General features: G+C 32.6%; 1 protein-coding gene across 4 annotated transcripts in view; it reads right to left on the bottom strand.

The window, feature by feature from the left end:
* Window positions 1–13,924, bottom strand: part of Rhp (GTP-Rho-binding protein rhophilin) — a 58,737-nt gene that overhangs the window by 21,791 nt on the left and 23,022 nt on the right. Inside the window, exon 1 of one of the 4 annotated variants that reach the window (XM_013310277.1) lies at window positions 8,930–9,110. The exons of the other annotated variants lie outside the window; for them this stretch is intronic. Within the exon in view, the coding sequence (XP_013165731.1) occupies window positions 8,930–8,953 (24 nt within the window). The 5' untranslated portion in view covers window positions 8,954–9,110. Of the gene's footprint in view, window positions 1–8,929; window positions 9,111–13,924 lie in introns of those variants that run through there. 4 annotated transcript variants of the gene reach the window in all.

Genomic DNA, 13,924 nt, shown 5'->3' with positions numbered 1-13,924 from the left:
ACACCATTGTTTCAATTTGCCAACATCTGTGTAAGCCAGCTATTGTTTATGTTCGTACTATGTCAGATGTTGCCATATCCAAAACCAACAAATTAGCAATGAGAAAAATAGTACAACATATATAGAACGAACTGAACAGAACTTCAGACACTATTTTTTTTATTTATACTAGAAATTCTCTTTAAAAACAAGTAATGATTGGGAATACGAATCGAATGATGCCTCAAACTTAAAACCGTTCAACTCCTTTAGGTCATAGGAGGTCGCAATGCCAAATCTTGGTAAACGAGAGTTTATGTGGCCGCGACATTTTTCTCGCTTATTAGGGTTTCGCACCTGAGTTTCTTGCTAATAGAGTTTATCCGCCGTGACTGGTATCAGCTCACTATACGTCCAAACTGTGGGGATTCGGACTCTCCCCTAAGTAAGCTTATTTGATTTCGAAATTTTTCAATTTATTCAGAGTTATGTAAAAGAAAACACGTTACGTCTTACTTACTTTGTTATATTAAGTTAAATATAAATAATGGAGCCTTGTTTATCGGAATATCTTCGGAATCAGAGCATTTACGATGTAGAAAGTGTTAACACACGCCATGGCACGCCTTTGGTCTATGGCCATTTAACAACTTTCCCCTTGTACTCGTAATTACTAACTCAGAGTTACTGCAAACCTGTAGGTACTAAAATTCCTTTCGGATTCTCTATGGAAAATATAGAGAGAATGTGTTTTTATTGCGGCAACACCAGCTACAGGGTTATGTGGCCAGTATGCGCGGTTTAAATTCGACCTTTTTAGTCCATTTTTTTTTCTTTATATTTTTCTGCAATTTCTCAAATATTTTTTTGGAAATAGTAATTTTCATAACACACGTGTTTTCATTTGTTATCCATTAATCGAATTATTACTCGGAACTACAAATCAAGCTAAGGTAATAAAGTATTCATCGTACAAAAATAGTTTTTACCGTGGGTAAAATAACTCTATAAAACATATCGTCTTCCTTGTGATTATCTTATGGCCACGGTGACTCAGGACTATGAGGAATGCTTTACGCGTACATGGAAGTTTTTTGACATGTGAAAAATAATTATTATAGATGTAAAATCAAGCGATTTTTTAAAATAAACAAATAGTGTCATTGTACGCGTATCTCCTCAGTGTAAACCCACTGTACATATGTAATTGAATTTATTACGGCTAACGATAGACAGGTGTTATATAATTACGCGCCGCAACAAAAATTGTTACACGAGGAGTGTTGTCGAAACAAATGACTGTCGTTTTGTTATTCTATCGAGTTAATGTTGCAATTAATTTTGGTACACTTTTTAATATGTAAACTTTTTAGGGTTCCGTACCTCATAGGAAAAAACGGAACCCTTATAGGATCACTTTGTTGTCCGTCCGTCAGTCTGTCAAGATCCTTTGTTTTATAATAGTTATAGTTACTATTATAATTTAACCTTGAAAAGTTCTAATCGAATTAAATAAAGTTTCTTTTAATTTACATAGATGGCGTTATTCTTATTTGTAAATACTAATATCATAAATGCGAAAGTTTGGATGTAAAGATGGATGGATGTTAGAAGGTATCTCCGTCATGGCTGCAAAGATGTCGATGAAATTTGGCATAATTGTAGAACATAGTCTATAAGAACCCATTGGCTGACATAATTGTCTTGTTTTAAACTATCGCCCTTGATTCCATGCGCGCGGAATTAAAAAAGCATAATTAGTTGCCTACGTGTTCTTCCAGACTATGTCCATGCCAAATTTCATCGAGATCAGTTCAGCCGTTCTGGAGATACCTTCAAACAAACATCCATCCATCCATCTAAACATTCGCATGTTGGTTATTCGGAAGTAACTCATGTCTAGACATTGTTTTGTTAGTAAATATTTAGAAAACAACTAACATTGTTGTTGTGAATCATGTTTCTATTTGTTGTTCAACATTGTTATAAACATTATTGTGATGTTCAACAGTTAGTCTATTGTATAGTCATTGTTTATGGTATTCTTTTATAAATCGAATCATGTACTATTTAGCATCGCAGCAACTCATGATAGTTTTTGACATTCAAAACAACATGGCAGATTATTAATACGACCATTTTGGAAAGTACCTAATAACATTTTATTTCCTTCATTTGAGAATATAAATATATATTTAATGTATATAGTACAAAGGTTTCTATATAAATATAAAACAGTGTATATTAATTTAAATTATTGCACACATAATTAACCCTTGTAATAAGTTAGACTATTAAAAAATTCTTTAAATGTACGCATGCACTTACAAAGAGTGCTACTAACTTTCATAACACATCACGCAATAATCGACCGAATGACCTCTACACAAGTACTAAAACGGCATGCAGTTACGACCTGGTTACTCAACGATTTAATTCGACCGGTGTATAAAATATTTCATAACGACCGGCCAGTTTTCTAAACGCATTTTGTATTAAATTTTGCGTGTATTCAAGGCTTTTGCTAAAGGATTATGGACCTTATTCCCCTAGCAATAAAATCAACATATTTGATTTTGCGTATGCAAATCGTTTAGTCCATTTTTGAACACGCGATTATTGATTGAAATAAAAACAATTTTAGTTGAGTAATTAATTTTTAAATTCAACGAACGCACGTTTATACGGTATTTAATTTCGGTCGTGTTCATTTAACACTTTTGTACATTGAGTTATAACAATTTTGAGGTTATTTTTAATTCGAGTTAGAAAAAAATGACGCGTGTGATTTGTTACAATCAAATATGAACGTACATATATGAGTGTATGAATAAACTATGTTGACACTTGTAATATTATTGGTTTTTAATACTTATATAGTTGGAGACGTTTATCTTTTTAATCTGTGCATAATAATTAATTTTGTTGCTTTAGTTTCTCTCGTCTATGTCGTTATGATTAAGAACATAGCTAATCTATTTTAAATTAAAATTTAAAATATACTTTTTAATTGTAATATCGATTAAGTGATGAATTAAAACAAAACTGTTTACGCTCTGTTAAATCTGTTCGGAATTCGGTCATACCAAAGAGGTCGCCTCTCTCTTTCGCGCCTCTTTCAAAAGGTCTGTTTGTCCGTATGACAGTTAATATCTGTTATCTATACGAGACTGAGGTCAGTGAGATGCTTGTGTCCCAGTTTACCCAAACTGGTTAATTTGTCATCAACGTAAATACAGTTTTTTATAAAAAGTCGATAGTTCACTTTGTTTATTTATAAAATATGTTTAAATTATAACAGTATCTCTTTAGAGAACAGACAATAAATATTCGTGTGAGAGAGATGCAATGATATAGCTTATAATTTTATTTTTAAATTTATTGAATTAAATAAATAACTCGTTTTTGCATAAATTAATTTATGAAATTAAATTCCTAATATAAATCTATTTTTATTCTTGCAATTTTTAATTTAATTCAAATATAGCTATGTTAAATAAAATTATAATAATTTAAGGTAATAATTCAATCGTGTATTCGAAATTCAAAATTGTCAGAAGCTTACATTGGTCAATTTGTTTCGTAATGTTGGCACCTGTGCATAGGTCAACGACATAAAATGACATTCATTCACCAAACGTCATTATGCTTTGATTTCAGTAATCATTTGACCTTTTATTTTAGTAATAGTCAATATTAAGGTGTTTACACATTAATGTAAGCATCCGTAAGAAATATAATAATTAATATGTATAATTATTACATTAATATTAATAAAATACGACAATCTTTTCGCTTATTTTTAGCCGACTTCAAAAATAACGTTATCGTATTGTCCGTAATTTTTTTGTTTTAGAATAAACGTGCAACATTCTTAGTGGCCAGTCTTTGGTAGCATACAAACTCTTTTCTTACCAAAGAGGTCTAATAAAGAAAAAGAAGATTCCTATAGAATGGTACGAAAAGGCGAAAGCTTTACATGAAATGATAATCAAATTACGTAACAGAATGACTATTAATAAATTGTGAAATTTTTATTACAATAGGCCTTGTTGGTTATTCAATATTATTGTTGTTTTATGTGATTATGGAGCTTAAGAGTTTGAATATACGTTTATAAAGATTTGTATAATGTTAGTTAAAGTACGGTAACCATGGTTGGGATAAAGACGTTTAAAAATAAAAAATATAAAGACTTCATAAACTTTTTTTCTAATTTATGTCATAGAACGTTATTCAAAATTATTACAAGCTGATGTTAAATATTGTGAAAAAAAATCATAAATCAATCATATTTCATCCAAATCATAGATTTAATATAAAATATATTTATGTCACCATATGTATTACTATCAGATTAATAGCTTTTGTCTAATTAACCGTGGGTTTCTAAGAACAAAATCTCTGTATAAAACATATCGTCATCCCTGTCATTATATTTGACAAAACAGAGATAACATTAAGTTTTAAACTGATATTTGGAAACCTACGGTTAACAGTGTAAAATTTGAATAATCTGTTACCGACAAAATGCTACCAACATTGTAATACGTAACTTCCAATGAAAAAAAAAAAAACATAATTTATGCATACTCTTTTCTTGTCGAAATAGTGAATGCAACTCACATTAGTCGACTATTATTAGTAAATTAGCAAGATATATATTCATTTTTAGGTATTATTGTGAAATTATACTAAAATTTATATGATTAGCATCTTAGAGGAAGTTTTTAATATGCAAACTGTCTGTCCATCCGTCGGCTGTTATACTTAATGTTTTTAAACTGGGTCAAATCGGCTGTTAGGAGGCTTATTTAATAAAAAATATAGATTATAATTAGGCTTCATCATAATAATTCAGTCTAACAGATCACTTAATGGCTTAAATGTTTTATTTTTCATTTACCGGTAAAAATATCTAAAAAAAACACTAATATGAACATTTATCCTTTCTCTCATCAAATCCTAATCCCATCCTTTACTTATAAGAAAAAGACTATTAGGTTTCGGGAACGCACACTCATCAGACTGAACTTGGAATTACTTCCAGTTGACGCCTGTCTTCTGTGTGGTCGTGGTATTGCAACGGGTGCTAGGTACAGAATTACACATTCTGCCAAAGAGGTGGCATACTGGCCAGTGAACCTTTGCCTTTTTAATAAAAAAGACATATGTAAAACAGTAGAGAATCGCGCGGGAACAACGAGTCGCGAATAGATTTATGGAATTATATCTTCTTATATATAAAAATCAATTGCTTTTCGTTAGTCTCGCTAAAACCCGAAAAGCGCTACGGATTTATATTATCTTGGTATTGAAATGTTCCTGGAGGTCTAGGGAAGGTTTAAAAGTTGAGAAAAATTCGAATAATTGTCGGGAACTAATTAAATTTTTTTTCATTCCACGCAGACAGAGCCACGGGCGACATATAGGTGATATTAACAACGAAATAAATATATTTTGACTGGCGTACTACTGTTATTAATTTATACACCGGCCTTTTGTACGACAGATGTTTTCCGTCTACCATTGTTAAAATAGCTTTGAATTGTCATCATAAATAGCTTTATATGCGTCTCCACATTAACTGTATCTTTTGCTTTATTTAGGTAGATAACGCATATGCAATTGCAGGCAACGGTTGCTTCCCTATTTCAGCGATTTCAGGTGACCGTTCGTTATCCTTATGATATAATGTATGTACTGTTAGGAAGCAAATCCGACACTGTGCCGGTGTACTGGCACAACACTAGTCTTACTAAAATGTCGACGTTTATGTCCCCTCACTAATCATTCTGACACTTGATTTTGTAATAAGAGCGCGCCATTCGCGTCAAAGGATTCTAATTAATCTTATATATAAAATTCTCGTGTCACAATTTTCGTTCCCATACTCCTCCAAAACGGCTTGACCGATTCTCATGAAATTTTGTGAGTATATTGAGTAGGTCTGAGAATCGGCCAACATTTATTTTTTATCCCGCGCGGACGGAGTCGCGGGCGACCGCTAGTAATGTCTAAAAGTACATGTTTCTGCAGTGTAAACCTGCTGTTATTTCCGAGTGCGCCGACGGAAAGTGTTGCGGTACTATGGATTGAGGTCAGCGGTACTTGCCTTCCAATTCTTGCAACACCAAATTATGTTTGACGACCTCTTTAGTGTAATTCAGACTCTAGAGATTATCAAATATTTAGATTTGATGCTAATGTTCATGAGACTTTGTTCTTTTTATCCCTCATTGCTCCCTAAGTGACGTTAATTTAGCTCTAAGCGGGCTCCTTAGCGCAGATTTGTCAAACTAAATCTACAATGAGTATACTTAACGATTTTAATATTAGATGAGATCCAGACATAGGCATCTACAAAGTTTTTTTTTTAATAATAAGCTTAATAATTTAAAAAAAAGTCAAATTATTATATTATTATGAATTTTTGTAAAACGAAATAATTTCAATTCCTTTCTTCTTTTTACAGAACTGTTATTTTTGAATTTAGAACAAAACACAGAGACATAAATAATGGAATAGCAATATAAATAATATAATTAAATACAAGTACGCTCGGTGAAAGCTTTTGCAAATACAAGAAAGCTCAGCTTAGTAATGACAATCGTAAATAGAGATTTTACTATTACTAGGGATGCGACACGAATTGTTATCATCTATCGATAAATATAATCTGAGTTGAAACTATCGATAAAAAAATTCTCGTATTTTATTCTGTTCTAAAACAAAAAACAACAAAAATCTTAGTAATATTATAAATGCGAATGTTTGCATGGATGGATTGATGTTTGTTAGAAGGTATCTCCAGAACGACTGCATGAATCTCGATGAAATTTGTCATAGATGTAGAACATAGTCTGGAAGAACACATAGTAAGGCCAATTCCGCACGAACGGACTCGCGGGCGACAGCTAGTCTGAGTTATAAACGCGGAATTCCGTCAATTATCACATTACACATAATACATTATGTATATACAGACAGACACGCATATAACAGGTAGGGAATAAATATCGATGGTCCGGCCAACGACCGAAGACGGACTTTATTATGCAACCAATAGACCGACGACCTCTAACATAAAAAACTGTGGAGTCGTCTTATCTTAAAAATAATTTATTTAACATATAATTTTCAAGTTATTGCGACATCTAATTTATAGGTTATTTTAAGAGAAATTTTATACATTTTTTTATTTTGCGATAAAAGAAATAAAGATTATTTAATGAACATTAACGTAAAAAAATGTTAAGTGAGCAAGATTTATCTGAAGTTAAGTAACTTAAACTTAAGTTAGACGAATAGAATTTTCGTTTTTATAGAATTAATGATTTTTTGAATGAATAAAATAATCGTGAAACTTATCAACAGTTTTACAAAGTTGTACACGATAATAAATTCGCCTTATTTCCAAACTATTAGAAAGGAACGAGACAATTATTTAAAATAGTTACTGTAGTAGACTGAACAAATTAAATTATTAATCTAACCTCTGCACAACTCTCATTATTTATATCCCACAGATACTAATATAAATAATGAGAGTTGTCTATGGTCTATAGTTGTATGGAGAGACTATGGTCTATGGTCATTACTGTAGTCAATAATTAGCATAGACCATAATCACAACTCATTTATAATGGAATTGAGTAAATACAACAAACCTTACCAAAATTTAATTTAACTATGGATTTTATTTTCGAGTTATTTTAAATGAAAGCTACTCTATGTATATCTATGTTGTATTCATGCACAGGCTATATTTATTAATGAGCAGGAAATGCAGGCTCTCACGAACACTACAGATAAATAAAATATTGCGAATTAAAACAAGATACAACACAATCTCACGGTTATTAATTATAAACTGGCGTGTTACCAGCTTTTATTTTAATAATTTACCAGTTTTTTTTAATAGTATATCGAATTATCTTACTAATATTAATGCGAATGATTGGATGGATGTTTGTTTGAAGCTTCAGAACGGCTGTATGGATTTCGTTGGATTTTTTTTTTTTTTATAAAAGAAGGGGGCAAACGAGCAGCGAGAACACCGAGGTGTTCAACGACGCCCATGGACATCAGCAATACCAGAGGAACCGCAGATGCGTTGCCGGCCTTTTAGGAATTTGGCATAGATGTAAAACATAAAGAATACATAGAGCACGAATTTAGTTTTTTTAATACCACGCGGATGGATTCGCATGTGACAGCTACTGTGCCTATAAATCTATGATGGTTAACTTTGTGGTTATTTTTTATTCAGTATCGTAACGAAAATCAAAATTCAGTGAGATTTTTATTACTTTAAAATGAAAATAAATTTAAAACCTACTCAATAAATTGTCGAAAAAATGATCGCATTTACATATTTATGTTTGTTTGTTAATTTTGCAAAGAAAATGTAAAGTTGAATAAATAATAAAAGTAACAGAGAGATTTATTATTTTAAATTAATTTTATTCTAGCTTAATTAGTATATTATGTGTAAAGACACAAATGTCTTTTATTAATCTGTTATAACAACGATGGGACATTTAAAAATTATTTTTCATTTTTTATAAGGTAAATTTTCACAAAAAATTAATATAATCGACGTCAAAGCTAGCTACTAGTACAGTTTTATGATTCCTTTCTCTCACAAACTATAAAAGCTAAAGGTAAAAAAGTGTTCTACCTAATTTTGTCGTTGTGTATAGTTTTAATAGTAGAAAAGTACATAAATCAGTTTACATGTAGAATTTTTTAATTAATTATCAACTATCACAATTTAAATTATTAATAAGTAGTCTATGTGTTCTTCCACACTATGTTCTATATGTATGCCAAATTACATCGAGATCCATGCAGCCGTTCTGGAGATACCATCAAACAAACATCCATCCATCTAAACCTTCGCATTTATAATATTAGTAAGATGTTTTTGATATAAAAACTAATTTACCTCTAAAATCTCCACCGTCCTCATTTAGGCACAACACAATCACTTTATAAATGAAAAAAATAATTAGAAAATTAAGCAATGTCACATTTTATCACTGAAAACACAAGAAGCCACTGCACTTTTTTCTTACGAATTTAAAAAAAAATGTCGGTTAAAACATCTGTTTTGCGCACGAGTGTCTGTCGCGGCGAGCGCGGGAGAATGCGATGTGCGAACGGAGCGCCTCCAAGAGAAATGGTGGTATTTACTATTAAACTGTTCTTAAGGCGGAGTTCCTTTTTTAATATAAAAAAAAAAATGTATTCGTAATTATTGGTCCGGTTTCGATTGTGTTTTTCGAGTGAAAAGTTTTCGAAATTCTTATTTTAAGTGAAGGAAATGATTGTGATGCAATTCTCATTGGGCCTGCGTGGTAACTAAGTTCTTGTGAAAAAAATCCTAAGTAGTCTCGAGCCAAAAAAACTGGAACATTCATACATAAAAGCTCGACCTTACGGACTGTCTTGTATATGGTGTGCGAAGTATAGAGTCAATTCTAGTTTTCCTTTTCTATATTTTCGTATTAATAGGATGAGATTAGAATCTATAATGTTAAGAAATAGGGGAGAAATTCAATCAACAAAGATAAAAGTCAGCAAGAATTATAATAATTGGTTAAATAGTCTATGACCGATTAAAATATACTAATAATTGCTGTCTTGATATGATGAAACTATCTCGTAACTTAAATATTAAGTAATTTGTTATTTTCCTTACATAATAAGGGTTGTACAAATAAGTCGAAAGGGTGAAAGTTGTTTCACTTTTGATATTTCGATAATCAACATTCACTTCCTATTTATTATTTTATAGTTATTAAAAAAATAATCCTAGCTGTCACCAGCGACTCCGTTCGAGAAGAATTAAAAAAAAACTTAATAAGTAGCCTACGTGTATTTCCAGACTATTTTCCAAATTTGATCAACATTCGTTTAGCCGTTCAAGATACCATCTAACAAACATCCATTCATCTAAACTTTCGCATTTATAATATTACGAAGATGTAGGTACTATATTATGGAAGACATATTTAATTATTCATATAAATAAAATGTAAGAAGTACACATTGAGTATATATACACAAAAAAGGGGTCTTAACAGACAGACAAACGGACAACAAAGTGATCCTATAAGGGTTTGTTTTTTTTTCGAAGTACGGAACCCTAAAAGTAAAATAATATGTTATTGGTCTTCCCCTTAACGATGCGTTACTAGTAATAGAGCAATGGCGTGTATATGCGGAAATGCAGTGAGGCTATCTCCGCTAGATGGCGTCTCTAGCGGTCGCATTCCTAAGTAATAAGCTTTCGATACAACACAATGCGCTTCAAATAATGTGCCCACTTCGATATAATGTAACTCTATAGTTCTTAAAACGAAAGTATTATAGCATAGGTAAGTAATCTGCGAGGTCAAAAATAAGGCGTTCGAATTATTTTCTTTATTTTTATTCACATTATAGAGTCTATATTAAAGAGTAATGTTTCATATTATTAATAGAGTTATTTCTTATAATATAAGACGTAAAAATATCTTTTAAAAAACAATAAATTTACATTTTCATAGATATTAAAATACTGTTACTATGATACTTATGTTTCGCAATTATTTATGTTTGTGAGATATTGCTCATAATTACCGACAGGCGCTTCAATTTCAAATCAATAACAAACATTCGTTTGCAAGAATGGCTTGCAATATTTCAGTTTAAGTTTAGTATATGATAACTTCGTAAAAAGTTAACATTTAATTTTATTACTAAACTGACTAAAAAATCTTATTTAACAATAGGTTAACCGGCAACTACGTTTCGAATATCTAACAATGGTCTCTCTAAGGACGTTCGCCGGGCCGTTCTAATGATCTACACAATAGTCACGCGGTACACATATAAATGTATCACTTAATAGATCAATGTATTCAATGACGTAAATCATTGTTATTGCCTGACTTAAGAAGAGAAAAAAGCTGAAGGATCTATTTCCAAAGAAAGAGACAAATAATATATTTATTCATAGTTAAGCTAAACCGGAATTTTTATATTGGGAATTGACAGCAAAAGACAGGCGTGAAGTGGAAGCAATTCCGCGTTTCGTCTGATGAGTGCGCGTCCCGGAGGCCTAATTTAGTTCACGCTTTTTCTTATAAGGAGAAGATGGGAAGTGGAAGTGGACTTTCCGGATGAGAGGATGGATGGAAATATTTTCTTTCTGTGCATCCTCTCCTCCGTCGATTAAAGGTAGGCAACGCATATGCATTTGCGTATGTCTATGGGCAACAGTCGCTTCGCTATTTCAGCGATTTTATGTGGCCGCTCGTTTGCCACCTTATAATATATAAAAAAAAATTGAACCTTGATACTTGTTTTATTAAGTCTGCATCTTCAACTACTGAGCTATTACAATTTAATTGCCTTAAGTGCACTGAACTTGGTTACTTAATACCTTAAGACCGGTTTTAAAGTTACACCTACGTCTTTAGGGCGTACATATTAAGGCTATAACGGTGCGTTTCCATTGTCGAAAGTTTTTATCTCTGATTTTTTATATTATAACATGAAAAGGAAACACCCAACCATAGACATCCACAAATGCTGATGCGTTGCCTACCTTTAATCGAAGAAATAGGCTACTCCCAGAAAAATTATATTTCCACTTCCTATGCGTCCATCCTTCGTCAAATCCACTTCTACTTCTCATCATTTCTTTAAGATAAAAGGGTGGGAAAGGAAAGAGGACTAAAATTAGGTCTCCAACAATTAACAGACTGTACGCGGAATTACTTCCATTTGACGCCTGTCTTCTGTGTGGTCGTGGTATTTGCACCGGTCGAGTCGACACATACGCGCGACAGTTGTTGGTGTCTACCACGGTTCAATGTGATTGAAGGATGGAGTGAAGACCTACGCTTGGTTAATAGCAAAAGGTTAAAATTCCTAAACAAGTAATTAAATCCTACAAAAACCACACAAATGTGGTTATACTGTTTGATAAATACCTGTAAATTTTAATCAGAACCTGTCTTATAACATATCGCGGTAAATTGTTTCTTATAATTATTGAGTGTAAGTTTAAAATCATTTGAATGGTACAACGGATGTTAAGACCTTCTTAAATAATATATAAAGATAGGCTTGGCTGTTGCAAAACGCGATTGAGGTCACAGTATAAATAAATAAGTTCACAACTTGAATGAATCGAATTCTAAATGTAGAGTATACGACAAACAGAGGGTTTGACAAATATAAAAAAAAAACTGTCCCAAATTTCATACAGAATTAGCTGATGGAATGTAAGTTATCTTACTAATATTATAAATGCCGTTTCTTACGACTTACGAACGTACGTACGTATGTTTGTTAGAAGGTATCGGTATGTTACCGACATAGCCCACCGCATTAGCACGCTGAAGTGGCAATGGGCCGGCCATATAACCCGAAGAACCGATAACCGTTGGAGTAGACGAGTTCTTGAGTGGAGACCACGGGTCGGTAAACGAAACGTAGGACGTCCTCAGACTCGGTGGAGCGATGATCTTCGCAGGGCAGCTGGCAAGAGCTGGATGATAGTGGCCGAGGATCGTGCTCAGTGGCGTGCCATGGGAGAGGCATATGTTCAGCAGTGGGCTAGTATAGGCTGAAGATGATGATGATGATCTCCAGAACGGATTTCGGTGAAATTTGGCATAGATATTCTATATTTATGCCTTGACTATATAACAACACAGAGGCTTATTAAATAGGCAAAAAATATTTTATTCCGCGCAGACGGAGTCGCGGTCGACAGCTAATAAAATACTAAGAAAACAATGATTTTTATTTATTTATTTATCAATAAAGGTAAATAGCAATAAGGATACAGACGATTGAAATTACAATTAAAAAGATCCTAAGCTCTTTCTAATTACCTTCATATTTGTTTCATAGAGGATAAATTACTTATTTATATGTCTTGTCTGTTTATAGCTACACTATGTATCAATGCAACGGCGTCAATTTCGGTTCACAATAAAAAGGCTCGGCCGCTGGGAAGTCCTACAATAATGTTATGTTCTTTATGTAGCCAGATGATAGCTACTCGTATACCGTTATTTATTTAAGATTACAACAACTGCAACAATCAGATTAAATTATTTATTTTAATATGGATAAATTAATTAGTAGCCTATGTTCAAGACTGTTCTACATCTATGCCAAATTTCATTGAGTTCCATGCAGCTGTACTGGACATACCTTCCATACATACAAACATTTGCATTTATAATATTAGTAAGATGCTGTAATCCATCAAAATACAGACACAGAGACTGAATAAGTTACAGGAGGGATCACTTATAAGGAGGGACTCAGGGTAGTGGATTTATGAATTTAAAAAAAAAGTCTTATTATTCTAGCGTTGCCCAAAGTGGAACAAACAATTACTAGGCCACGGAACAGATTTGTAGAACAAAAAACACATCGAACTAAAGTAACAGTTGCATCTGTCTAGAGTCTAGTTCAATTGAGGTACATCTCTACAGACAAACAATATTTGGCTTTTATTTTTATTCCAGTTTTTTGTATGTCCACTTTTAGGTTGTGGGTAAAAAACAAAATGAAGTCAGAATTTAAGAACAGCATGATTCCTTCTTATAAAAGAGTCGGTGGCATAGAGGTCAAACACTTGCATTCTGCAGGTCCTGAGTTCGAATCCCGCCATGTACTAATGTGTTTTTTCGAGTTCCGATTTACATATGTACATTTTTCCGACGTTCTTACGGTGAAGGAAAACATCATGATGCATCATCATCATCATCATCAACCTGCCCTTATCCCTATCGAGGGTCGTAACAGCATGTACTACTCCTCCATACATCTCTATCAGCCGTCATATCCGAGTCTACCCCCTTCTTACGCATATCCTCTTTCACACAGTCATTCCATACTTTTTTTGGTCTTCCTCTACCCTTGTAGCCAT

Source organism: Papilio xuthus, unplaced genomic scaffold (assembly GCF_000836235.2).
Source record: "Papilio xuthus unplaced genomic scaffold, Pxut_1.1 DF827756.1, whole genome shotgun sequence".
Taxonomy (NCBI): domain Eukaryota; kingdom Metazoa; phylum Arthropoda; class Insecta; order Lepidoptera; family Papilionidae; genus Papilio; species Papilio xuthus.
This window is presented reverse-complemented; position numbering and strand designations above follow the sequence as displayed.